Below are 27,816 nucleotides of genomic sequence, written 5' to 3'. Positions count from 1 at the left end.
TTAAAAGCCGTATCTCCCATCTATCTCGCCTAGCACTGGTCTTGTTTGAAAGCTGATAGACTTGGTTCTGCATTCTGGTGATTGGTGGGTGTCCTAGCGGTCGGACCCCTCACCGATCTACTATTTATCACCTTTCCCGGTGATAGGTGATTAAATCCTTCTGACTGGAACATACGTATAATATTGCATAAATATCAAATGATATGGCCAGTGCAACCAAGTCTATCATAATAGCATTTAAGTGCATTCTTCTTCCTGTTAAGCCAGTTCTGCTATAATGTGACTGCATTTACCAGTCTGTATTGCTGCGCAGTAGCCAGACCAATTATAGCTCACCATCTAACCAGCCTTAAATTCATCCAATTGATTTCCATTAAAGTACATTCTTGGATGCAAAGCACATCGTAGTACAAGAAAGCACAGAATCCGTGACCTGTTCTACTTTCTCCCATTTCAGAGCACCATGAGCTACAGCAGAAACTGGAGAAGAAAGAAAGAGAATGTGATGCGAAGGCTCAGGAGAAAGAAGAGATGATGGAGACCCTCAACAAGATGAAGGAGAAGCTGGAAAAGGAGTCCAGTGAGTGCAAGCAAGTGAAGCAGCAGGTGGTTGAGCTTACAGCACAAATCCAGGAGCTGAACAGCGTAAGAATAACTATTACATCTGTACAATGTGTGAAATTGGGCTGAAACGGAAGGGTTAAGGTGGATTTACATGGCCCGATTTTTGGGCAGGTTATCGGGAACAACCATGTTCTCGACAGTCTGCCCATCTGAATGTGCCGCCGATCACCCAATGAACGCAATACCGATCCCTCGTCCTAATACTGCGGAGTAGATCTCTGCATGTACATGCAGTGGTCTCCTTCACTGAACTAGCAGCAGACTGTCGGGAAGGAACGCTTCCTTCCCAACAATCGGCTGCAACATCGGGACATGTAAACCCACCTTTACTCCTATTTTGTACAGTGGCATTAAAGGAGTTGTCCCATAAGTGTCTGGTCAGCAGTGGTCCGACCGATCACTGGAACAGGGACGCATTTGAGTGAAATGGTAGACACACACATGCGTGTCCACTGCTCCATTCAACTCTATGGGACTACTGAAGATGGCCCAGCACTAGTACTCGACTATCTCCGGCAGCCCCATAGAGTTGAATTGAGTGGCGGACGCACATGCATGCCCGCCACTGCATTCAAATGGTTAATCAGCGGGGGCCCCAGCAGTCAGGTCCCCGCCGATCAGACACCTGTTCTCTAATTGATACTTTTTTGTCATGGGACCATCCCTTTAACTAAATGTGCTGAACCTGTTTACAACCGTGTCTGCATGTCCCAGAGATTTATGGGACTTGCAGCCTAATGTACTCTGTTTGGCCACACACCTCACGTCCTTGTAACCGGTTCTAAGGAATGGACCCAAGGGTCCATTTTGCATAGCATCCATAATGAATGCCCACTACTCTGCGATCTTCTCTGGCCAATAAGTCTAAGTGCATTCAGGATTTTGGGCCAAGAAATGCATCGGACCTGTCTAAGTGTTCTTGTGTTCCTCTCAGAGTCTAAGTTGCACCCGTTCAGGATGTCTCATAGTATCAATGCTCTGTCTATTTGACAGATGCAATTTTTTAGAATAAGATGGCACACTGACATTGTGCGGAGACCTTGCTGGTGGGACTCTTACTGAAAGATGGAAAGGATCTTCAGTGAAGATTAAACTAATCACTTGTTTTTTCTTCTTTCATAGCGAACAATCTGTGCTTCCATTCCGGGAGGACCTCCTCTTCCACCAGGAGCCCCAGGCGGTCCAGTACCTTTGCCTCCTGGAAGTATGATGCCTCCTCCTCCACCGCCGCCACCTCCGCTAGGGGGAATGGCTCCTCCTCCACCTCCTCCACCCCCTGGAGCTCCACCTGCACCACCCGGACCACCACGTTTAGGACTTATGTCTGCAGCTCCTGGACTGCTAGGTTCAAACCTGAAAAAGAAAAATATTCCTCAGCCAACAAACCCACTTAAATCCTTTAACTGGAATAAACTTCCAGAGGTATGTGTGCTATTGGCCAAACATTTCTTGTTTGGAGAGCTCATATGTCCTCGATTTGGGCAAATACCAAGCACTTCTTTATGCTAAGACACCCTGGATCAATGTATTTCCCTAAAATCACTTGTAGACATAAGCCCATGAATTGTCAGGAGATTCAGTTGTCATAGGTGAGAGGTCTCCAGAGGTGGGTCAGATGTTTATGGGATATCCTGTAGATATGCTCTAAATGTGTATGGTGTAAAACCCCTTTACATGCTGGTTTTAGAGACAATCCCTCTTAACATACCTATATTTTACCCAAAAAATGTTTCCTTCTTTTTTTTTCCCAGAACAAACTGGAAGGAACTCTCTGGGTTGATATCGATGACGCCAAGGTGTTCAAAATATTAGATCTAGAAGACATTGAACGGACCTTCTCTGCTTACCAAAGACCACAGGTAGACTCACTTTTTAATTTCACTGTCACTGAGCATTTCTAAGTTCAAGTTGGAGCTTGCTTAATACAATGAGAGTATGGATACGTCCACACATGGTGTGTGTGTGCGCTGTAGATTTTCGCTGCAGAATTGTGGTTGGAAAATCTGCAGCACTTTTTAGTAACCACAAAGCAAAACTCATCCACACCCTCTTATGTGCATCATAAATTGGCCAGCTTGTCAATGCATGCTCTGGATTTCATCCTTTGCAATGTATAAGTGAAATCCTCTGCAAATCGGCAGCACAGTGTGTGACAAATCTTAATGTAGCACGTTGACTTTGCTGCCAGTTTGTTGCAGAGTTTTCTGCCGCAGTTTACGTTCTGTGTGGACGTACCCTTACCGTATAATTTAAAGTATTAGGGATATCAGACATTGGGGTTTTGAGGGAGGCTGTCGGCAGTTTTGACCGGACTAAGCTGGTGACTACAAGAGGTGGTGGCTGGGGAGAGCAGTGCAACTGCGGCCCTCCAGCTGCTGCAAAACTACAACTCCAAGCATGCCCGAACAGCCTACAGGTATCAGCCTACAGCAGGGCATTGCGGGAGTTGTAGTTTTACAACAGCTGGAGGGCCGCAGTTTGAGGATGCCTGTGCTACAGTCACTGCTGTCTCCTGGTTGGATGCTACAGCTGTCACAATGCACAGAGCACTTCTCAATGAAGCCCCACGTCCTGGGCTCTTGAGAGAGCATAATCTGGCAGAATAAAATTTCATATTCTCCCTACTCAGGATGACAAAAGCTCCATAAAAGGTATGTTTGTACTGCTTTCCCCAGCATCTACCTAGTGCTGTCAGCAGTTTAGCAAGGGCAAAACTGCTGACAGACTCTTTTAATTACCTGAAGAAACACTTGCTACGTCTGAACCTGTTCTGTTAAGGCCGCATGCACACGGCCGTTCCATGCATTAGGGACCCCAACATCCGTGCAGCGGGCCGGACCCATTCAACTTGAATGGGTCCGTGGTCTGTCCGCACTGCAAAACAATATGACATCATATTTATTTGCGGTGCGGAACAACGGAAAGAAACACCACGGAAGCACTCCATAGTCCTTACGGTGTTCCGTTCCGCATCTCCGGAATTGCAGACCCATTCAAGTGAATGGGTCCGCATGCGTGGTGCAATGCGGCCGTGTGCATAAGGCCTAATAGGCATTATCCCAGTATAGATAATTATACCAGACCAGTACTATATGAGGTTATAGCAACTACAATGAATCCAGTGGGTCCTTCCACCCTTGTTCATCTTTATAGTGCAACGTACTATATGTAGAGTGAAAGCTCTTTTAGAGAGGAGGTCCTCTAAAGAACAGTGTGCATAATACATCACAGACCTGAGAATCTGGTCTGGATAAAGGGCCATAATATAGCAGCCATACTGTGCATGCCTTCGGTTTCATACGGAGGCTTTTCAATTGGGATCTGCTCCATTAGATGCTGCATTATGAAGGGATTTCCCTCTAGAAGCATAGCCCCTAGAGGAGAATATCTCCGCAGTACAGTGTCATATGGCGGCAGCGTTTGGATGGCTATGGCTCTTATGAGCTTTGTGTTTTTGCATGAAGCCTCAGGTTTATACAATGAATATATTGCACCAATTAATCAGCACGGCTAGGGATTACTGTTTGTCCGTTAGCATTTCTAAGTGGAGCTGATGTAGCACATATAGGGGCACCACCAATCTCCCCGAGCATGATGGGTATAACTGAATGTCTATGAAGCTTGTAGATGATCTCTTTGCTGATGATTTGCTTTCACAATGTAATGACTTCACTAAGGGTGCTGCCACAAGTTCACGTTTTTTTATGTAAATTTTTTAAGCCCAAACCAGGAGTGGATTCAAAAAGAGTTGTATATGTCTATGGGATTGTTCCACAAAAAATATCCTGCAGTTTTCAAATCTGCACTTGTATCTGAATACTTTTGTAACTGCATGTAAATACAAATTTAGTATAGCCACCGAGCTATTCAATAAAATGTATCTGTATAGCGCCACCTGCTGTTTAGTTTCTTCCTTATTTCCTGTCCACCACACTGAGGTGGTCGCACGTGCTCACTTCAGATGTCACCGGCTGTATCTACTGTTAGATGCTGTGGCAATTAAAGGGAAAGAGCTACAGCAAAAAGGACACGCCTGAAATAAATCTAGCCAAGCAATAAATGGGGAGATGGTTCTAGCTTTGTTAGAAAGAGATTGTCATGCACTATATGATGTCTGATATTCATTTTTTACATCAATCATGGCAGAACCCCTTTAATCCTTTCTCTCCCTTTATGATCCACACCCGATTTTGGCTTTAAAAAAATGCATAAAAAAACGTGACTGCGTGGTAGCGCCCAGAGTCTGTGTTTTTACACGACTGCTCTTTGCTGCAAGCCTTTACTTAAAACGTACTTTGTGTTGCTGATCTGCTTTGGCCACTTTCTATCTCCTGTCTCTTAATTTGCTGCCACCGCTGAATTGCACGCAATGACTGCCTTTCTTCTCAATGCTTGGCTGCTGATTTGGCCGCAGGATTTCTCCATGAACAACGGCATCAAACAGGTGAGTCCGCTGCGGCTACCACGTCCGGCACAGGATACTACTGATGGCACAAACGTGGCTAGGGTTAGATATAAAAGTAGTAGTACCAGTTAGGCTGCCTGTACATACTGATCTTGGATGGTTCTGTGTCTGAAGTGACAGATTTGACCGTCTGGGACCAAAATATAAATCGTCCGATGATCCAGTTGGGGATCTGGACTAAATCTGGCTATGCACATTAGATGTATGTCTGCCGAAACCACTGATCGTAGGCGGCCATCTGATGTTTACAGGGCCCTCCAGCAGGTGTCATGGGGAGAAAGGGTTGGGCGTGTTAGATCTCAACATGCCCAGTCTCCTTGGTTGCCTATGACATAAGCTTTCCACCAGAGGAAACTGGCAGCAGCTTTCTCCATTATGACACATGGGGGGGGGATCTGGAGAGAGAGCTGTTGTCCGATTTGAGTATTCGATCAGCGGTTATTTCACGTGTAAGGCTGGCTTAAAGGGATATTCTGGTTAGATGAAGCCATCTTGTATCCCCAGAATGCACACTGCCACCCTATTTATCTCTAAGGGACTACTGATATAGCAGAGCCCAGGTAATCCTGTCTATCCCATGGAGATGGGATTGGTGGGAGTCCTAGTGTTCAGACCCCCACTGATCTATTGGATAAGGCAGGGATCAGAAACCTCCGGCACTCCAGCTGCTGTAAAACTACAACTCCCAGCATGCACACTTACTGAGCTGGGCTTGTAACTCTCATAGAAGTGAAAGGAAGATTCTGGGAGTTGTAGTTTCAGAACAGCTTGAGTGTTGGAGTTTGCTGATCTCTGGGATAGGGGATAACCTCTCCTAACCAGAATATCCCTTTAAGGCTGGCCATTGTATAACAGGCTGGCTCCGTTGTCCACCCTCTTATGGCGGAGGATATAATCAGCCATGCTAGATGATATCAGCCATATCCCCCCCCCCCCCCCCCCGATTCATGTGGGCTATTAGCATCAGATATGCCCCTTTATCAGCCACGGTTTCCCCTAAATGCCTAGAATTTCTTATCTTGTGTGTGCAACTAGACATGATGACAGGAATAAGCGGCAGGTCAATGGCAATGTGCAGAGATCTTCCCTTTATGTTCTTTACACACAATCCAACACAAATATAGTAGAGCAGAGAGAGTCTTTGCGCACACAGGCACGCTCAAGAAGAGAGACCTTTAGCGCTCTGGTACCACACTCTCATCATTTGCATTTCTAACAAGGCTAATATTGAACTTTTAACTTTACCCAGTTTTTTATTTTTTATATCTTGGTGTGAGTCTGATATGGGGGTGGATATGGCTTCATTGGTGCTTGTAATTTTATTATAGATCATAATTAATTTACATAATTCCATCCTATTTTATAGAGATACAGCAGGGGCATAGCTAGAATTTGTAAAGCCCTCTGTGCCGGGTTTACATTACATTACAATTGCCGGGCTGATTATTGGGAATGAACTTTAGTCGGAACGCCTCACCCGTTGAACGAGCAAATGCATGTACATTGGGTGGAATGTTAGTTCATGTGGGAACCTACAGGAAATGGGCAGCAGATCATCCTGTGGGCATGGCGATCTGCTGCCCAGAAACAATTCATCTGGATGAGGACAAATGATTGCCGTAGCCATCGCTCATCTCATACAGTGGAGGAGATTGCTGCATGTAACGGCAGTTATCCCGGTCATTGCCTGCTCAATCTGTGCGTGTAAATGCCCCTTTAGTAGCCTCCACCAGGACCATACTTAGCGCTGCAGTCATACAATCTGCATTTATTTGAGTAACATTTCCTTTTGGGGTTTTTATTTGCACGGGTTGATAATCAGCCAAATGAGCGTTCATAAGAAGGAGAGCAAAAATTGCTGCAAGTATTGGCTAAATACCTGCGAACTATGAAACAAAATAGGTAGAAACATGGTGCCCTATATGTTATAATACAGGGTCCTGCGGACATGCATGCCTGGCTCTCCCTTGTTTATGCCCTTTGGCTGGGCACAGGGGAGAAGTTAAATACTTGGCATCAACCATCAGTATCCACTCTGCAAAGTAACCCATGAACCTCTTGCCCTGGCGAGAATTGAGAGGAGACCAAGAACTTGCTTGGACACCACTCAAGTCACAACTACCCCCAGCTCAGAAATCTGACAATTGACATGTTCACTGCGTAATTCACATATTTTGGTTTGGAGTGAAAATAATAGATTTTCTTCACATTTGTTTGATTTGAAGGACATTTACTTAATTTGAAGCCTAATGACTAATTAACCAAAATATGAAGTCCTGAAAATCTGCCATGTGTTATTTATCATTTACTTCCTATAATTGTTTAGAGCAGGGGTGCCCAACCTGTGGCCCTCCAGCTGTTGCAAAACTAAAACTCCCAGCATGCCCTAATAGCAACAGCTGGAGAGCAGCCGGTTGGGCATCCCCTGCTTTAGGCCTCATGCACACGACAGTTTTTTTTCACGGCCCGCAAAAACTGGGTCCGTGGGTCCGTGATCCGTGACCGTTTTTTCGTCCGTGGGTCTTCCTTGATTTTTGGAGGATCCACGGACATGAAAAAAAAGTCGTTTTGGCGTCCGCCTGGCCGTGCGGAGCCAAACGGATCCGTCCTGAATTACAATGCAAGTCAATAGGGACGGATCCGTTTGAAGTTGACACAATATGGTGCCATTTCAAACGGATCCGTCCCCATTGACTTTCAATGTAAAGTCTGGAGTTCTTTTATACCATCGGATTGGAGTTTTCTCCAATCCGATGGTATATTTTAACTTGAAGCGTCCCCATCACCATGGGAACGCCTCTATGTTAGAATATACTGTCGGATATGAGCTACATCGTGAAAATCAGATCCGACAGTATATTCTAACACAGAGGCGTTCCCATGGTGATGGGGACGCTTCAGGTTAGAATATACTGAAAAACTGTGTACATGACTGCCCCCTGCTGCCTGGCAGGTGCTGCCAGGCAGCAGGGGGCAGACCCCCCCCCCCTGTTTTTAACTCATTGGTGGCCAGTGCGGCCGCCCCCCCTCCCTCCCCTGTAGTTAACTCATTGGTGGCCAGTGCGGCCGCCCCCCCCCCCCCCCTCCCTCCCCTGTGCGGCCGCCCCCCCCCCCTCCCTCCCCTGTAGTAAACTCGTTGGTGGCCAGTGGGCCCCCCCTCCGTCCGCTATAGATAACTCATTGGTGTCCAGTGGCCCCCCCTCCCTCCGCTGTAGATAACTCGTTGGTGGCCAGTGGGCCCTCTCCCCTCCCTCCCCCTCCTAATTAAAATCGCCCCCCTATCATTGGTGGCAGTGGTGAGTACCGATCGGAGTCCCAGTGTAATCGCTGGGGCTCCGATCGGTAACCATGGCAACCGGGACGCTACTGCAGTCCCGGTTGCCATGGTAGCTTAGCAATTTGTAGAAGCTTCATACTTACCTGAAGAGCTGCGATGTCTGTGACCGGCCGGGAGCTCCTCCTACTGGTAAGTGAAAGGTCTGTGCGGCGCATTGCTTATAGCGCAGACCTGTCACTTACCAGTAGGAGGAGCTCCCGGCCGGTCACAGACATCGCTGCTCTTCAGGTAAGTATAAAGCTTCTACAAATTGCTAAGCTACCATGGCAACCGGGACTGCAGTAGCGTCCCGGTTGCCATGGTTACCGATCGGAGCCCCAGCGATTACACTGGGACTCCGATCGGTACTCACCACTGCCACCAATGATAGGGGGGCGATTTTAATTAGGAGGGGGTGGGAGGGGAGAGGGCCCACTGGCCACCAATGAGTTATCTATAGCGGACGGAGGGGGGGCCCACTGGCCACCAATGAGTTATCTATAGCGGACGGAGGGGGGGCCCACTGGCCACCAATGAGTTATCTATAGCGGACGGAGGGGGGGCCCACTGGACACCAATGAGTTATCTATAGCGGACGGAGGGGGGGCCCACTGGACACCAATTAGTTAACTACAGGGGAGGGAGGGGGGGCTGGCTACCAAGAAGTTAACTACAGGGGAGGAAGGGGGGGGGGGGGGGCGGCCGCACTGGCCACAAATGAGTTAAAAACAGGGGGGGGGGGGGGGTCTGCCCCCTGCTGCCTGGCAGCACCTGCCAGGCAGCAGGGGGCAGTCATGTACACAGTTTTTCAGTATATTCTAACCTGAAGCGTCCCCATCACCATGGGAACGCTTCTGTGTTAGAATATACTGTCGGAAATGAGTTTTCACGAAGTGAAAACTTAGATCAGAAAAAGCTTTTATGCAGACGGATCTTCGGATCCGTCTGTATGAAAGCAACCTACGGCCACGGATCACGGACACGGATGCCAATCTTGTGTGCATCCGTGTTCTTTCACGGACCCATTGACTTGAATGGGCCCGTGAACCGTTGGCCGTGAAAAAAATAGGACAGGTTATATTTTTTTCACGGCCTCGAAACACGGGTCACGGGCGCGGTGTAAAAACGGTGCACAAGCCGAGTTTTCTACGGCCCCATTGAAAGTCAATGGAGCCGCAGAAAAAAACGGAAAACGGCACAACGGCCACGGGTGCACACAACGGTCGTGTGCATGAGGCCTTAGAGTATGCTTTTCACAGGAGTTGTCTCAGGCTAGATATTGAGGGGCACATCATTAGGCTATGCTGCCAATGCCGGATGACTTTCACCCTTATTATTAGCTAGATTAAAATAGCCTTTGCCTCACGATAGCGCAGTGCCACTTTATCTCATTGCAGCCTCTGAAATAAAGCAAAATATGAAGTGGCATGGTCCGGAACTTTCTTGCCACCGCTCCCAGGCATAATCACAGACGTGTTCATTATATGAATTTTATATAGATTTTAAAGGGAATTTGTCACCAGTCTTCAGCTGCCCTGTCTGAGGACAGCATTACCTGGTGACAAGTGTCTCTGATTCAGACTCGGGTTCACTTACTTTCTAGTCGCTTTTTTTAAATCCCTGTTAAGCAGCTGGAGCCCTCGTCCTCCTTCAGATGATGACCGTTTCTTCTTACTGTGTATGGGGAGAAAGCCGCTGATTAGCGGAGGAAGGGGTTCAGGGTTACCTAGAGCCCATGCATATGAGGGTGCAAGAGGGGACTCCAGCGTTTGGGTCCTGCTGGTACTGCTTAAAGTTTTTTTTTCAGGAGTTTAATATTGATGACCTATCCTTAGATACATCATCAATATCAGATCGGTGTGCGTCCAACTCCCGGCACCCCTGCCAATTGGCTGTTTAAGGAGTCTGTAGCGCTCTTCCTAGGCCAGCGATGTCACTTTCATCAGTCACATGGCCTTTGTGCAGCTCAGTTCCATTCAAGTGAATGCACCTGGACTGCAATACCCAGCACAGCCATTATGCAATGTACGGCGCTGTGTGGAAGCTGCAATGCTCCCTGGAGTGCTGCTTCATCTGACCGACCCCCACCGATCAGATATCCTTAGGATAGGATGGCAATATTTTACTCCCTGAAACCCCCTTTAACAGGGATTTTTTTTTTTTTTAAATGACTAAACAAAAGAAAAGGGTCTCCGCTTTTGCATCATGGGCACTGTCTGCAGATTATGGTGCATTTAGATAGGACAGCAAAAGTGGTGACAGATGATTGTTATGAAATGACCATTATCCTTCTCTTGCCGTATGAACTTTGTAGTTTTTTATGTATTTTTGTGCTCTATGTATCATGTACCTGTGAAAGATTCCAATTAAGAGTTTTTTTATTTGTGAACTTTTTGTAGAAAGAGCCCGATTCCAACGAGGGTACGATTAGCTCAAAGAAGGTGAAGGAGCTTTCTGTGATAGATGGAAGGAGGGCGCAGAACTGTAATATCCTTCTCTCCAGGTACGTCTGCTGGAAGTTTTATCGCTTCTACCTGTGCTTGAACTAATATTCAGACAGCGACTATTGTAAACCATATCTTCAGACATTCCTGCCGGCCCACATTCCAAGAAATTTGGATATCTTTCGGCTGACCTCATATTTATTTCCTCATTTGGCCAAGCAATTACATGCAATAACTCAGATTGGCCCCGTTTACACAGATAATAATCGTAGCCAGCCTATGAATGACATAGATGGATGTTATTGTGTGGAATACTTTACATTAAACAGCTATGGGAAATTCTTGGGACTTTTCCAAAACCTTGAAAAATATTCAAATAATGTGTGCAGCAATTATTGTATTTCTTTTCTCAGCAGTGACCGGGTAAAATCATTACAAAAATTACTTATGGAATCGCCTGTTTTAACGTAACCAAGGTTTGCACCTGCTCCACTGCTCTATTCCATGTCCTTCCAGGCAGATTAAAACCATAGTCAGTTCCTTAAAGAAACACTAAGGGGGTCATTTATAAAGATATGCGTATATCTGTCGCACATTCAGTCGCAAAGGGGATATGCATCTGAATCTGTGACTTCTTCCCCATCCACGCAACGTACACCAGTTCTAAAAAAAAAAAAAAGGGGGATGACACGGTGGTGAAGGGGGAGGGCTGGCCGGCCTCGTCTCATTTATCATTTTATACGCCTGTTTTAGGTGTAGAAAATTATCTAAATGTACGCCAGTAAGGGAGCAGACGTAGATTTAGGCAGACAGTGGATGCGCCTAAGTTATGTAGAGCCCGGCGCCTAAACAGAACTTGGACACCTCGAGCGCCAGCGCAGGGTTATTAATAAATGACCCCATAAATGTAAAAAAAATACACCTAAAATCCCATCAGTTCTCAAGTTAATCTCCTCCCCTATGATCCGATCTAATCTCCTGTTTTAATCAAAGCTATGAGAAATGTATGAATTCTCTATGGCTGTAAGCGCAGTGGGAGAGGCTCCTTCTATGGCAGATAGGCAACTGGCTGCAGGAGACCTGGAACAACGAGCCACACCCCTTTCATAAGCCCCGCCCTCTGGATACATTTAGGATTGCTTTGAGGATTTATCCCTGCATTTGAAATGTGTTTTCCAAGTGTTTATACTGATGAAATGTCCTCGGGATAGGTCATCAGTATCTGATCGGTGGTGGTTCGGCTCCCAGCACCCCCGCCGATGGGCTGCTTCGGTGAGCGCCGTGGCCTCCTCGCAGCTTACAGAGCACAGCGCCGGCTGTTGGATAGTGACTGTGCTTGGTATTGCAGCCCAGGCCCATTCATGTTAATGCGACTGAGCTGTGCCTAGGGTCAGCTGCGAGGAGCACTGAGGCCTCTTCAAACAGCTAATCAATGGGGGTTTCTAAAGTTGGACCCCACTGATCAGATACTGATGCCCTATCCTGAGGATAGGCTATCAGTATAAAACACTGAGAAAATCCCTTTAAGTGATTTAAATAAATTTTTCTGGTCTTGGCCATATGTGTACTTATTATTTTTCTTATCGGCTCAGTGCAGACAGTAACGACTGCTTGTAATAACCATTAACACAAATATTTTACGCCTTTTTTTAAATCTTTGGTTGTAATCTTTGACTCCGAAGAGCTTCACCGGCCCTTTTAATCTAACAAGTAGTGGGAGTTGGGGGTCTCCGTATCTGGGGGAGTCTGACACGGCAGTAGATGGAGCGGTTTTTCGTGTTGTGATGCCGTTGGTGGACCACCTTACACATAAGTGGAATTATCGAGATCTGGGGCAGCGGGTGCAGATAGAAATGAGGCGAGTCACTCGGTATACTGATCCCAGCGGATTGGCTTGTCAAATGCACTTCTCTGCATAAAGCTAATTTCACCCACCCCACGCCTTATCTCTGGCTGCGAGCAGATTGCAGTGAAGTCAGGAGACATTCTTGTTCAGCTATGTATGCTATTTGGTGTGCAATGAGAGAAACATTTTAGCGATAACATATTGAAATCGGACACCACGCTTCGCAGAGGACAGACGCATGGTCTCCGGCATGTAATTGTGTTTGCCTAACTAAACAATACTAATTATACAGCGGAATACTGGCATGTTATTGTGACAGGCCACCATTTCTTTCTTGCCAATAATCCTTTGCCTTATCTGGAATATGCACGGACTATCTAGAAGACACTGTGTTTCCATAGATCTTCCTAAAAAGAATTCAGGAGGTCTTCGACAACATGCACAGATTGATCTAGCCTGACTTGCTTGTCGAGCCCTCCCAACACCATTTTTACTTTTATAATGTATAATTTTATTTTTTATTTAAATATCTCTTTATTTCCATCATCTCAACAAGAATAGAAAAAAAAAAATTTTTTTTTTTTTTACAATGTATAATACTTTGAAGACAGTTCTTTAATTTTCAGCTGCTTTGCTTTTTCACGTGGTTTCACACAATGTTCTTTTACCAAAATACCACTTTTTGGTGGCTTATATATATTTTTTTTAACTAAAAACATTGTATCCAATTGTATTGTATGACAAATTGGGCAATAACTTGAAATAGAGAAAGGGAGAGCACATCCAAGGAAACACCGTTAGATGGGAGGTACTGGGTTATGGGCTGTACCCGCTCACCTTTAGGTTAGGTCATTAATATCAGATTGGCAGGGATCTGACCCCCCACACCCCCACTGATTAGCTCTGGTGGGCAAAGCAAGGATCTCCTCTGAAGTCCCATGTTGTCAACCTGTCACAAAACCTATTCTGTAAACCTATCCAGGGTGGGGCTCACAGGTCACGTAGTAGAAGGATCCTGTAGGCAGTGTCACAGAGGGGGGTGTAATATATAAGGCATGTCCTCTGGGGAAATACAGAACGTTTAGTTTCAGGTCCCTGTTCTCGTTTCATTGAATGTCTTCCCAACCTCCCACTATGTTTTTAAGAGAAAATCCAACCCGTGGCCAAACCAAAGCTAAAAATAATCATGTGGGGTTTTTTTTAATTTTTTTTTTAACATTTTAGATCTCCTTATCCAGCGACTTTGTTTATTAAGGAAATCATCTATAACTTTCTTCCTGGTCACTCGCTGTACTATGAACCCAGAATAAGTTGTCAGAGGAAAAGCCTCTGACGTTCGCCCCCGCTGTCAGCATTGATGTACGATGTGGGAAACTGTATTATTCTTTTCTCTTTCTACACCACACCCGTGAAAAATAAAGCCGCCATATCCATTGTCATGAAAGGTTTATTGCTGCCAGCACATCTAACCTGGTTCTGCTTGACAGACACCATCCTGATGGCTCGATGTCAGCAAAAAGCCGGAATGTAGATCTAATCATGGCCGCGGAGGGCAGTCAGTCTTCACTTTCATTTATTTTGAAAGCTTCTTGAAATGTAGGATCACCTTATGCGACCCTACTACTTATTAGGATTGGCTTAACGATTCCTCTTTGTAACGGAATTGTTCTTTCATCATTGTTTTCTTCATTTCGCATAGCGCGTACATATTCCGCAGCGCTGTACAGACATTGTCATAACCAGCGTCGATCCGTATTGGGATTTAGAATCTAAATTCTGGATTAACCTTTGTGGAAGGAATCTGGAGTTCCCCCCGAGGAAACCCACACAATCATGGGTAACACACAAACTTCATGCAGATGTTGGCCTTGGTCAGATTTGAACCCAGGACCTCAGCGATGCAAGTCAACTGTTTGATTTTTCTGACAATCTTCTGAACACTGTTCAATTATTTTGGACATTGTGTTAAAATCTAGAGCACCGGTCCATGAGATTCCAACTACAAAGGGGTACCCGACAAGGGTGCCCTCTGTCGCCATTGTTATTCGCACTGGCAATAGAACCATTGTCGGCTGCAGTGAGTAAATCTCCTATTATACAGGAGTTCTGTTATGGTACTGTACATAACAAAATAGCGATGTATGCAGACGACACCCTGCTGTTCTTGGGGGATACAATAACGTCCTTGTCTGCGGCAATGGATCTCATTGATAGATTTGGTCAGTTATCTGGCTTAACAATAAACGGGTGTAAATTGGCGCTGATGCTCGTCAGCCAAAATCACAAGTGATACTTGATAGGAATATTCCTTGTGTAGGGACATTCAAATATTTGTCCATTAACATATCTCCTAACACAAAGGAATTTGAAGATTTGAATTTTGCCCCACTACTAATACATTTTCGTGATAAAATCAAGGCCTGGTGCAAACTTTATCTATCAGTGGTAGGTAGGACAAATCTCCTGAAGATGGCATTGATGGCCATCTTCTACACAACTGCCCGATCTGGCTCACCAGGGATAGATTGGACAGGATTAACCGGATGCGGACCCATTCATTTTAATGGATGCGGAACGGAACACTACGGAGTGCTTTCTGGGGTTCCGTTCCGTGCTTTCGCACCGCTAAAAGATAGAACTTTTTGCGGTGCGGAAGGATCGCGGGCCCATTCAAGTGAATGGGTCTGCGACCCCCATGCAGCTGCCCCACAGACGGTGCCCGTGCATTGCGGACCGCAATTTGCAGTCCACAGGCACGGGCTTCACACGTTCGTGTGAATGAGCCCTAATACAGACTGCTGCTCTATATCAGTACAAGATATGCATTTACAACATTACCCACCTGTTCTATAGAATAGTTATATGTAAGTGCTCAGAGGTTTGTTGTGAGGTGTTTTTCTAACCGTAGATACTTGCAGCACCGGAGACGGGCGTGCTGCAAGTATCCACGGTCTTCCTGATCAGTGTCCCAGCGGTGAGAAATCCTCATTTCAGACACTTATGGCATCCTGTGTATATGCCCTATATGTCTAAGGTTGGAAATCCCTTTGGGTCACAAACAAAGATCTGTATGGTGCCAACGTACGCAGTGGCCTTGGGTCGCCTGGTGGCTCATTTTCCACTGTCGTGTTTACGGCGTCGTGATTTTATCAAGTATATGGAGGAATGCAGATAAAGCTGCGCTGGACATGACCTGTAAACCACTTTGTAACAGTCTGAACTAATTCCCTCTCTTGCCCTGATTTCTGAGACTTCTTGGAAAGATGTCATGGCTGCAAGAACCAGACATCTAGTGACCTCTTATCCTTCGGCTTAGCTGAGCCAAACATAACACTAAACGTAAGATGGTCGGCATGCTGTAATTTTTGTATAGGTCCCTCATCCAATGTGAGAAAGATCAAATGTGTGTTTGCTTATTTCGTACAAGTTATTGATGAGGGGTGGGGTATGGACTTGGCACTGTTGTCTTCAAGGGGGTGTCCGGTTTCCTATATTGATGACCTATCCGCAGGATGGGTCATGAGTATCAGATCGGTGGATGTCCGACTCCTGGCACCCCTTGACGATTAGCAGTTTGAAGAGGTAGGTGTGCTCACGCCGGCAACATGCAGCGGTGAGCAGTGTAATTGCAGCATGGAACAGAGTGTGACTACAACTGCTCCTTTCCATTCAAGTGAATGGGATGGCGGAGCTGTAATTACGCTGCTCACCGCTGCGATGCCTGTGGCGAGCAGGTAAACCGATGAAGAAAGGGCAGTGCTCACACAAGCGCTGCATTCTCTTCAAACAGCTGATCGGCGGTGCCGGGAGTCAGACCCTTGCAATCTGATATTGAAGACCTATCCTGAAGATAGGTCGTCGATATCGGAAACCGGACAACCCCTTTAAACACTCTGCTCTGCAGGTTTTACTAAATTCAGCTAGACTCTGTTAAATCCATGTGAATGGGGGTCTGTTGCAGATTTTAAAAAATGTGCAGCGATTCAGGGTGGGAATGAAAATGTCTTGGATAGTGCAGACACTTTTCATGGCCATCATAAAGTGCAATGTTAGCCTAAGGCATCCATTGGGGGTTATTTATCAAAGACCGGTTTTTGATGTCCCCCATGCCGCTGGAGAACACGCGCTTAATTTATGATGAGGTGCAGACCTAGTCATAAATGAAGTACATCTTCCCTCAGTCCATGTGCCTAGATCAGAATGTACTCCAGCCCCTAGCTGTCCTTTACACCAGGAAGAGGATAGTGAATGTGCCAGGGCCAATGGCATCGCCTTAGCCACAGGGCCTAAATGTAGGTGCAGTGGCATTCAAAAAGTCACAAACCAAAGGATTGTAACTCTTTTTCCGCTAGTTTCTAGTGTAAGGCTGAGTTCACACGGGCGAGATTTCGCGCGGGTGCAATTCGGGAGGTGAACGCATTGCACCCGCACTAAATCTGGACCCATCCATTTTTATGGGGCTGTGCACATGATTTTCACGCATCACTTATGCGTTGCGTGAAAATCGCAGCATGCTCTATATTGTGCGTTTATCACGCAACGCAGGCCCCATAGAAGTGAATGGGGCAGAGTGAAAATCGCAAGCATCCGCAATCAAGTGCGGATGCGGTGCTATTTTCACGCATGGTTGCTAGGTGACAGTCTATTCACTGTATTATTTTCCCTTATAACATGGTTATAAGGGAAAATAATAGCATTCTTTAATACAGAATGCATAGTAGGTGGTCAATTGAGGGTTAAAAATAAAAAATAATTAACTCACCTTCTCCTCTTGATCTGCCGGTCTCTTCTTACTACTTAATCATGAGCTGCCGGCTAAAGGACCTGTGGTGACGTCAGATCACATGGTCCAATCACATGATCCATCGCCGTGGTGATGGACCATGTGATCTGACGTCACCACAGGTCCTTTAGCCGGCAGCTAATGATTAAAGAAGTAAGAAGAGACCGGCAGCTACGCGATCAAGAGGAGAAGGTGAGTTATCTATTTTTTAACCCTTAATTGACCACCTTCTATGCATTCTGTATTAAAGAATGCTATTATTTTCCCTTATAACCATGTTATAAGGGAAAATAATAACATCTACACAACACCGAACCCAAACCTCAACTTCTGTGAAGAAGTTCGGGTCTGGGTACCACAGTCAGTTTTTTATCATGCGCGTGCAAAACGCATTGCACCCGCGCGATAAAAACTGAACAACGGAACGCAATCGCAGTCAAAACTGACTGCAATTGGGTACCTACTCGGGCGGGTTTGCCGCAACGCATCCAGACACGCTCGTGTGAACCTAGCCTAAGGGTTTTTTCTAGGAGTCTCCTGGACATTGTGGGAGAACTAGCAAGTATTCTCATGTTACATGTAATGTAAAATGTAATATAGGCAACAGGTTATTCAATTACATTTCTGCATAGTGCCACCTGCAGTTTGTTCTTTTCCCAACTTCTATGTCCACCTCATTAACTTTGCTGAGGTGGACGCACATGCTCAGTTCCATCCCCAACAGTCACCAGCCATATCTGTTAGAAGCTGTGACAGTTACAGGGAGAAAGCTGCAGCAGAAAGGACATCTAGCAGAACAGTTGGAGCATTAAATGGTTCTGGCTTTGTTACAAAGAGATTGCCATGTACTATATGAGGTCTGATTTGCGGTACATCTGCACAGACCCTTCTGCAACTATGAGATAAAAAAGCTCAAGAATTTCAAGCCCTTTCATATTTCTTTTTTTTAACACAATGTAAGTGCGTCGGCCTTCAGCGCCCCCACCTAAGTAAACAGACCTTGATGTCCTGAACCTTGGGCTGGCATCGGTGGCGGAAATTAAACACCTAAGGGATTATTTAATAAGCCTCAATTGTTTTTAGTGATTAGGTGATGACCTCTTTGATCTGGTGTCTTCCACCACCCTCCCCTAATTCCACATACACCCTTAAGCTATTAAGATTGGCCAAGAACAAAGTATTTCTTCACATCGCTTGTATATACGGCGCACACAGGCCTCCTTGTTCTATTACATGCTTCGTATCCATGTGCTTGGTGTATTCTCTATATACAAAATATGGTCTGTGTATCTTTCTCATTGATTTATTACTTTCTTTGATATCATTTTTTTTGAGGGGGAGGGGGTGTTCTCCAACAGAAGTTCATGTTGGGGGAGATCTTGGTAGACCTGTGCTGGAATGTGGACGTCCGTCCAGTCCTGCAGGCTCAGCTGTCTGCTTTGGATGAACTTTCAGTGGCTGCTACATGGCAGCGATATCGAACGTTAGGATGAGAATAACGAGAATGCTTTTTTCCAGAAAAAGCTCCACACTCGATTTTTTTGGGGTTGTGTCTGGTATGGTAGCTCCTCAATGTTGAAGGGGTTGTCCCATGAAAAAATATTGTTGTATATAATATTGTTGAATAAATATATTGTTGAATAAATGTATAGCCACCAACTTATTCAATAAAATGTATCTGTTTAGCGCCACCTGCTGTTCTGTTCCTTTTCCACCTACTAAGGTGGTCACACGTGCTCAGTTCCACCCTTTGTCTGCCACCAGTCATAGCTGCTGTTAGAAGCTGTGACCGTTAAGATGCAGCAGAAAGGTCACATCCCCCTGAGCTGCAGCAGGAGGGCTCCCCTCCCCCAAGTTGCCTTTATGAAATCAATCGGACAGAGTAACTGGAGCAATGAATGGGAAGATCTCTGGATCCATGTGAGGCACAGGGCTGGTTCAGGCTTTGTTAGAAATAAACTGACATACTACATTTCATTGTTCCAGTTGCTCTGCCAGGTTATCTTCGTTCTGGTAGCTCAGGAGGCGCGTCCTTTCTGCTGCAGCTTTCTCCCTGTAAGTCCCACAGCTTCTAACAGAACCTATAGCAATTGAAGATTTAAACTGAGCACGTTCGACCAGCTCAGTGAGACGGACAAAAATGAAGGAAAAGAACAAACAGCAGGTGGCGCTATACAGATACATTTTATTGAATAACTCGGTGGCTATGCTAAATTGTTAATTACATGCAATTACAAAAGTATTCCGATCCAAGTGATGGTTTGAATAAAAGGGCTAAGCTGCAATACCCATGGGCCCATGTGGAGCAGTTTCTGGAAGTGTATGATCTATAAATTGCATGTATTTTATGAGGCCTGTGCCTTGGAAATGGTTGCAAAGAGTGAAATCCACAGTAAAGATCTGCAGCATTAATTACACGCTGCAAATTTTAAATCTGCTCCGATGGTCAATTTATGCTGCAGATTTTTTACACAGCAAGTGGATGAGTCTTTTTTTTTTTTTTTTTTTTAATAGGCAATCAATATCAAAATCCTGAGCTACCCCTTTAAGGTGTTTCTGTGGTCACAATGTTTGGGTTTAAACTTCGAGAAACGCGTAGATTTGCAGTCAGGAATCTGGGAGATTAGTTGCAGGGAAGACTCTTTGTGGAGCAGGTTATCACATGTGCCGGCATTCTTCCTGTGACGAGCGTGGCTTTAGCATGTCTGCTCAGTATGGACTTGCACGGGTTCAGTGTTGTCTCTGATGATTAACGGTGCGATATGTCATATACATGCACCACAAAACATGATGGAGGGGGGTGTTCAGATAAAAATGTACAGAATACTGGAGAAGTCAATTATCACTCACAATTACTGGAATTACTGCCTAAAACGAAGCCTTGATTCCGATAACTCACACGTGGCACAATACCATTAACATCAGAGGCAGGATCTTCCAGCACATCTATGTTCTCAGAGTCATGGCTTAAAGAGGACCTCTCCCCTCTCCTGACATCTGTTTTAGCCACTACTTGCATTCCCCATGTAATATCAATTCTGGAGCCTCTATTCTTATGAGTCTATGTTGTGCCATTCCTCTATTATTCCTGCTAGAAGTGTGACTGAAGCTAATAGTTTGCAGTGAAGGCCCAGATGGATATTACCAGTTGGGGATGTGTCCCTGCACAGCCTGACACTATCCCATCAGCGTCTGTCCAGGAGCACAACCCAACTGGTAACACCCATCTGGACTTTCATTGGAAACTGCTAGTAACTGTTTAATAATTTCTAGCAGGAATAATAAAGGAATAGCACAACAGGAGCCATAAGAATTGTTATTACAACAGACGTGTCAGAAGAAGTGACAGCTCCTCTTTAAACCATCACCAACCATACCTTTAGCTCTCCAGCTGTTACAAGACTACAACTCCCAGCATACCCTGACTTGTGGTGTTTAATACATTCTGTAATTTTTTGCAGGCTAAAGTTGTCAAATGAAGAAATTAAGCGTGCAATTTTGTCAATGGACGAGCAGGAGGATCTCCCAAAAGACATGCTGGAACAGGTGAGGGCGATACCTTATCTGACTTGTCACCATTGACCTTTTCTTTCAGCAGCAGCGGAGGAAACCTCCAGACACGTCAACCATTAACTTACAAAATTGCCTTCTGGAAATTGAATAGTGATAGATGAGGCGTAGATGATGCTTGGAATGTGCACTGAGAGCACGGACTGAACCGAGAAGATTTTACACAATGTTATATAATGGTCCCTAAACATTCAGTATTGTCATATATACAGTACACAAAGCCATAGCCTTGCTGTGTAATATATTTATTTCCCAAACGGCTTGTAGTGCATAAAATGCTGTATCGACAAGACGACCAACTCCTAGAAAAAAGCAGCAGTGACATCTACAGGGCAGTGCATGTTATTACAAGCAGTTAAGAATTAAAGGGGTATTCCATAGGATAGGTGATAAATGTCTGGTTGCTGGAGGCCTCACTGCTGGGACACCCACTGATCACTAGAGCAGTGTTTGCCAACCAGTGTGCCTCCAGCTGTTGCAAAACTACAACTCCCAGCATGCCCGCACAGCCAAAGGCTGTCCAGGCATACTGGGAGTTGCAGTTCTGCAACAGCTAGAGGCACACTGGTTGGGAAACGCTGCACTAGAGTGGCAGACCCAAGCCCCACTCCCACCATTCTCACTGTACTAGCAAAGTAAGGGCTCATGGCCCATGACCGTATGTATTTTGCGGTCTGTAAACACAGATCTGCAGAAAAAAAAAACACGGGTGGCATTGGTGCGACGTCCACATTTTTTTGCAGATCCATTGTAGCAATGCCCATCCTTGTCCGCAAAACAGACATGAGTAGGACATGTTCTATTTTTTTGTGGACATATGGATACTGAATTTCAGTTTTTTGAGGCCCCATTGAAATGAACCTTTCTGCATATGGGCCACACAAAAAAACTGAATGGACCCAGACAAAAAAATATGTTCATGTGTATGAGCTCTAAGGAGGAATGTGAACGGATGGGGGTGGTACAACATGGGCCTTGTCATTCCATTCAAAGTCTATAAGACTGACTGAAATAGTGGAGTACAGCCCTCAGCTGTATTTGCAGTCCCATAGACTTGCTTGAACACCGCCCCATGCACACTTCCCCTCTCTGCAGTCATTAATGAATGGGGGGGGGGGGGTTGACCCCAATTCGAGTGATCAGTGGGCGTCCCAGCGATCAGACATTATCACCTACCCTAAATAAATAAATAAAAACTGTGCAATAACCCATCTCCTCTCACCTTAGTATATACATTCCTACGATCCCTAGCAAGATTCTCACAAAATGGAACCAGTGCTCCATTATTGGGTACTAACAGCCCCATATTTTCTTTTTAAATGTGTGCATTAACTAATATATGCCTCAAACTGTACTAAATGATAGTGGTATATCCTCATATTGGTTCATTTCCTTATCCACTGCGCAGGCTTTTCTATCGAACTCGACGTTTAGACCCTCAGGGTGCAGGGTACCAAGCTGATGAATCCATTCAACTTCCCTTCTATTAGTTTTACTCAATGTCTCCCCTCAAACAATTGCGGACCTGCTGGGTTCTTATGTGTTTTTTTTTTTTTTTTAAAGTGTGTCTCTAGTCTTTTCTTGACGTTACGTATGTGTTCTTGGATCCTTTGAGTTTCCTAGTGGTTCGTCCTACATACTGGAGGCCACAAGGACACTGCGCACGTGGACAGCTGCCATGTGGTCACATGAAAGCTCCCCCATTATCTTGTATGCGGTGCCATTACTTCTAGATGTCACCATTTCCTTCTCACACTGCCTGTTCACTTTTGAATGGTTTTTACACGGTAGGCAGAAACCGCACCATGTGAACAGGTGTTTCATAGCTTTGGCAGGTTGTGTGGGTATATAACTTGTCTTTCATGCTGGGTGCTCTTTTAAAGATAACTGAAGGATTCTTGGGAATAACGTCACCCAAAATAAGGATCATTTTTAAGCACAGACCAGTTTTTCTTCACAGCATTTTTGATTTGCCATGCATTGCTGTTAAATTGTGTAATGAACTTCATACGAAAGTCTTTTTTATCTATATTATTTCCTTTACTGCTCATAGTCTCTTTAGTAACCTCCTGTATACAGCGCTCTAATTCTTAATTTTTGTAACCCTTCTCCAAAAACCCGTTTCCTATCATAGTACTTTGCTCTTCATAGTCTTGTACATTAGTACAATTCCTGTGTATTCTTTTAAATTGTCCTTTTGGAATATTTTTAATCCAGTGACAGCTAGTGGTGGAGATGTAGGCATTTACATCTGTGGGCTTAAAATAAGGTTTCGTTTTTAATTTCCCTTCAGCTAAAATAGTCAGATCTAAAAAAAAAAAAAAAAAAAAAAAAAAAAAACAGATTCGCTGCTCACATTTTGAGTGAAACGCAAATTCCATTCATTCGTATTAATATACCCCGTGGGTGATAAATGTGGCTTGTGGAAAGCACCATAATTTAAAAGCAAGGTGTAGGCACTGCACTACTCCAGAGGTGTATGATGCTGTAATAAGGACCCCATGCAGTTCTATTGTCCGATTTCATACAGAGTCGGTGCACTTAGAGGAGAATAGCTTTGTACATGGCACTGCAGTGTGCAATGGCATACACATCCATGTGAGACTCCACCGCCATACAGGAACATTGTGCATGAGTCTTTCTTCCATATACTCTTCTATGCAATTGCTCTGTGTATACATTTTTAGTGCTCTCATCGCTTAGATGGGTACATAAATCACATCTCAACCCCCCCACAACACTCGATGGGGGTGAATGTTATATTGCATATTGGCAAGTTTAAAGGGGGTTGTGCCATTAATGTCTGATAAATGCAGGTCCTACCTCTGGGACCCGCTTCTTTCTTACATTGATGGCCTATCCTAGCGACATGCCATCAATTTCTGGGATGGCAATACCCCTTTAAGGACTGTTATTTGAGCGTTTGTTACGGTAGGTCATCCTGTGGATCCCCTCTAACTTCAGTGACCTTTCCTTGAATCTAACAAAATAAATGAAAAATCTTCTAATATGAGAGTTGGAGACTCGCTACAAAACGACCTAGGCCAACTCACATACTCGGAAGGTATTGTTCAGTAATACAATCCAAATTAAAAGGGAAGGAGCCTGGGAACATTTCCAGGGAAATACAATTTGTGCAGCAATTTGTCTCTAAAGTCTGCAGTGAGAGCCAAATGTACGAGTGAACAGGACTGAAATGTATATACAATCCCATTACATGAAAAAAGAAATGATATATGAGCCCCCGGGGTGTAGTAAAGTCTTAGGGGATGAACTTTATATATGGTGTACCCATAAGAAGGTCATTCAGCCTCATGCACACGACTGTATTTTTGTTCTGCATCCGCATTTTTTGCAGATCTATTTATTTCCACGGGGACCGAAAAAAATGCAGACCGCACACAGGGTGCTCTCTGCATCCGTATGTCCATGCCGCAGTCCTGCAAAAAAAAAAAAAAAGGTATAACACGTCCTATTCTTGTCTGTTTTGCGGACGAGGATAGGACATTGTTATAGAAAGGAAAAAGAAAGTGGCGGCGTGCACACGGCCGTTATCTGTATTTTGCGGATCCACTGTTTGTGAACTGCAAAACACTTTGTGTCTTGTGCATGAGCCCTTTAAGGGGTTTTCCCATCTGGATCATTGATGGCACAAAACTAGGATATGTCAGATAAGTGAGGGGTCCCACCTCTGGGACCAGCTCTTATCTCTAGAACGGGGCCCCCGAAGTGAAGGAGAGCTCACATGTGCAGCCATGCTTCATTCACCACTCTGGGAGTTCCAAAGATAGCTGAGTGCGCTCGCTCGACTAGTTTCAGAATTCCTATCGACATGACTTGAGAGCACGCTATGCATGGTGGGTTCTCCTTCACGTCTGGGCCCTGTTCTGGAGATAGGTGCGAGTCCAAACTCTGGGACCTGCTCCTATCTGATGGCATATCATAGTGATGTGCCCTGAATGTCTCAGGTGGTAATACCTCTTTAAAGAACAAGCCTCCTGGAGCATCTTTTCTTGCATTTCTGAATTATGTTGTTCATATGTTATTCCTCCTAGAAACATATACAGTAAATACATTGACAACTGATGTTACCATTCACTTTGTCAGTAAAGTCTGTCCTTGCACAGATGGTAATCAGTCCTGTACCGTCTTATAACCCTTCTACTATTCTCTTCAGCTGCTGAAATTTGTTCCTGAGAAGAGTGACATTGACTTACTGGAGGATCACAAGCATGAGCTGGATCGGATGGCCAGACCCGACAGATTCCTCTTCGAGATGAGCAGGTTAACCATTTTTCTGTTGTGATCTGCAGGTTGCATGTTGTCCATACCATGAAGAGCTCTGCCTGCACCTTAAGATGTGAACCCCCCAAAATCCTACACACATTTAGAATGATTGGACTATGCTGTATTCTTACAACCCCTCAGACGGAAGCAATTATACTTCATTAGCAGGAAGAAGTTACAATAAGGAATAGAGCAGCTAGAGAGGAACCAGGGGGCCGCAGGAAGGTACTTAGAAAATCGCCCTCCTTTGTGCTGCTTAGTGGCTCTCCGACCACATGGGGTTACGCTTTTACCCCTTTAAGCAAACTGGGAACTTAAGTGACCCTAGGAAAAAGTAAAGGTTGGGCCAACGTTGTAGGCAGGACAACAGAAGTAAACTGGGCCAGCAATGCCCAAGCAGAGCCAAATACCATAGTGCACCGCAAAATACCTCTCAAGAATCTGCTCCTCCTTGGTCACCAGCACCAGCTCCTACTCCAGTTGCCCCAGGATGGCAGTATAGTTAAATTCAGGAGTCAGAAGGGTACATAAGTACTTGACGGTGGCGGCCGTGAGGAGGGCCCTGGAAGATTCCCTGTAGGTTTTATGGCCAGTCTGCCCCTGCCATTCAGGGTTTTCTATTCAGCAAAATGCATCCATTGTAACAATCAAGGAGTGAAGTGGTGGTCCAGCTGCTATTACAGTTTTATGAAGGCCCCAGACAGCAAAAAAGCCACTCACCTGACCCACCGCACCATTATAGTACCTAGCGTCCAGTCCTCAGCATGTAAACTTTCAGGCAGAACTGTGCGCGCCTCTGTGGACAATCAATGGCCTCAGCGGTGATGCATTACCAAGTGGCACGTCACTGCTGTGCTATCTACATGCAATCTATCCCATTATCGATGTTCTCTTACAAAAATACGTAGGAGACTTCCCCTCCTACCTTACAGACTCCTCTTCCCTCATTAAGGCCCTACAAGATACCAGATGGAGAGACTCCTACCATTGGTTAACCTTGGATGTCATGGCCTTATATTGCAATATTCAGCATGATCTAGGCATCCAATGTACCAAACAATTTCTGGACAACGATCCACTACTACCAGAAGAACAGAGAACATTCATTGTAGATTGCATCAGATTCATCCTGACGTACAACATGTTCACTTTTGAAGACACTCTGTACTTACAAACTAAAGGGACCGCGATGGGCACACGTTTCGTGCCGAGTCTCGCAAATATTTATGGGGGTTTATAAAGATCCATTCATCTAGAAATCGAAATTCTGGGTGGACAATATTATTTTATCATCGTCGCTACATTTACTATTTTATATTTATATGGAATGAGGATATCGACAACTTCATTTCCCACCTAAATGCTACCACTTGGGGTATCACTTTATCAGGAACATATGACCCTACAAAAATTGAATATCTTGACTTGGAATTAAGCACCAGTACAGATAAAATAGTTACCCGCACTTTCTTTAAGAAAGTAGTCTGTAATAGTTATTTAGACTACTCCAGTTCCCACCATAAAAAGTAGAAGACAAACATCCCTTTTAGCCAGCGAGACTAAATTGCTCTAGAGATGAGGATTCCACTGTTTAGCGTGAAACCATTCGCAAAAGATTCAAAAAAGATACCCACCCACAATTTTTGAAGCAGCATATAACGGAGCTAAAACCCTGTCACGGAGTAATTGTCTATCTAAAAACAGTGAAGAGAAACCACTCAAGAACACGACAGGAAGCCGCAACAGCAAAAAGGATGCATGGAGTATAGGGCTGCAGTAAACGATTATTTTAGTAATCGAGTATTCTATCAATTATGTTTTGGTTAGTCCCCAACACCCTTCTTTCCCCACTGGGTGATCAGCCCAAGTGCATCAGTCTCCCCCCCCCCAGTGCCATCAACTTTCCCCAGTGCCTTCAGCTCTTCCCCCAACCCCAGTGCCTTCAGCTCTTCCCCCAACCCCAGTGCCTTCAGCTCTTCCCCCAACCCCAGTGCCTTCAGCTCTTCCCCCAACCCCAGTGCCTTCAGCTCTTCCCCAACCCCAGTGCCTTCAGCTCTTCCCCAACCCCAGTGCCATAGTCTCTGCTGCCCTGCTCCTTCTGACACCAGGATTGTACAGAGTCATTGGTTGCTATGACGCTGTGCACTTCAGGCGCCCGGCCTTAGTCGCGCCCCCACCCCCTCGGTTTCATCAACTTACCTTTCCAGCAGGGGCGCTGCCAACACTCCATCGTTCCGCACTGCTCTGCGCCTGACGTCACATAGCGCGTCAGGTCATGGCGTGCGTACATCAGGAGGTCAGTGCAACGTGGGACCATGGACGTGCTGTGAAGTGTCCGGAGGCCCCCTGTATGGAAAGGTGAGTATTCCAAGTGCAGCGGGAGACCACGGAGCGGGAGTAATAGCAAGCGCTTCACTCCCGCTCCATGGTCACATGACACAAACGAATCTTCGATGCAAAAAATTTAGTTTTTTGTGTTTA

At 45.2% G+C, this 27,816-nt stretch overlaps 1 protein-coding gene across 2 annotated transcripts in view; it reads left to right on the top strand.

Annotated features, from left to right (window-relative positions):
• DAAM1 (dishevelled associated activator of morphogenesis 1) overlaps nucleotides 1-27,816 on the top strand; it is a 176,156-nt gene that overhangs the window by 130,330 nt on the left and 18,010 nt on the right. For both annotated transcript variants that reach the window (XM_044272211.1, XM_044272212.1), the window contains 6 exons: nucleotides 458-645; nucleotides 1,747-2,046; nucleotides 2,376-2,483; nucleotides 10,805-10,908; nucleotides 20,940-21,024; nucleotides 25,226-25,332. In XM_044272211.1, coding sequence (XP_044128146.1) covers nucleotides 458-645; nucleotides 1,747-2,046; nucleotides 2,376-2,483; nucleotides 10,805-10,908; nucleotides 20,940-21,024; nucleotides 25,226-25,332 — 892 coding nt within the window. The remainder of the gene's footprint in view (nucleotides 1-457; nucleotides 646-1,746; nucleotides 2,047-2,375; nucleotides 2,484-10,804; nucleotides 10,909-20,939; nucleotides 21,025-25,225; nucleotides 25,333-27,816) is intronic.

The sequence above is a fragment of the Bufo gargarizans genome, chromosome 11 (genome assembly GCF_014858855.1).
Source record: "Bufo gargarizans isolate SCDJY-AF-19 chromosome 11, ASM1485885v1, whole genome shotgun sequence".
NCBI lineage: Eukaryota > Metazoa > Chordata > Amphibia > Anura > Bufonidae > Bufo > Bufo gargarizans.
This window is presented reverse-complemented; position numbering and strand designations above follow the sequence as displayed.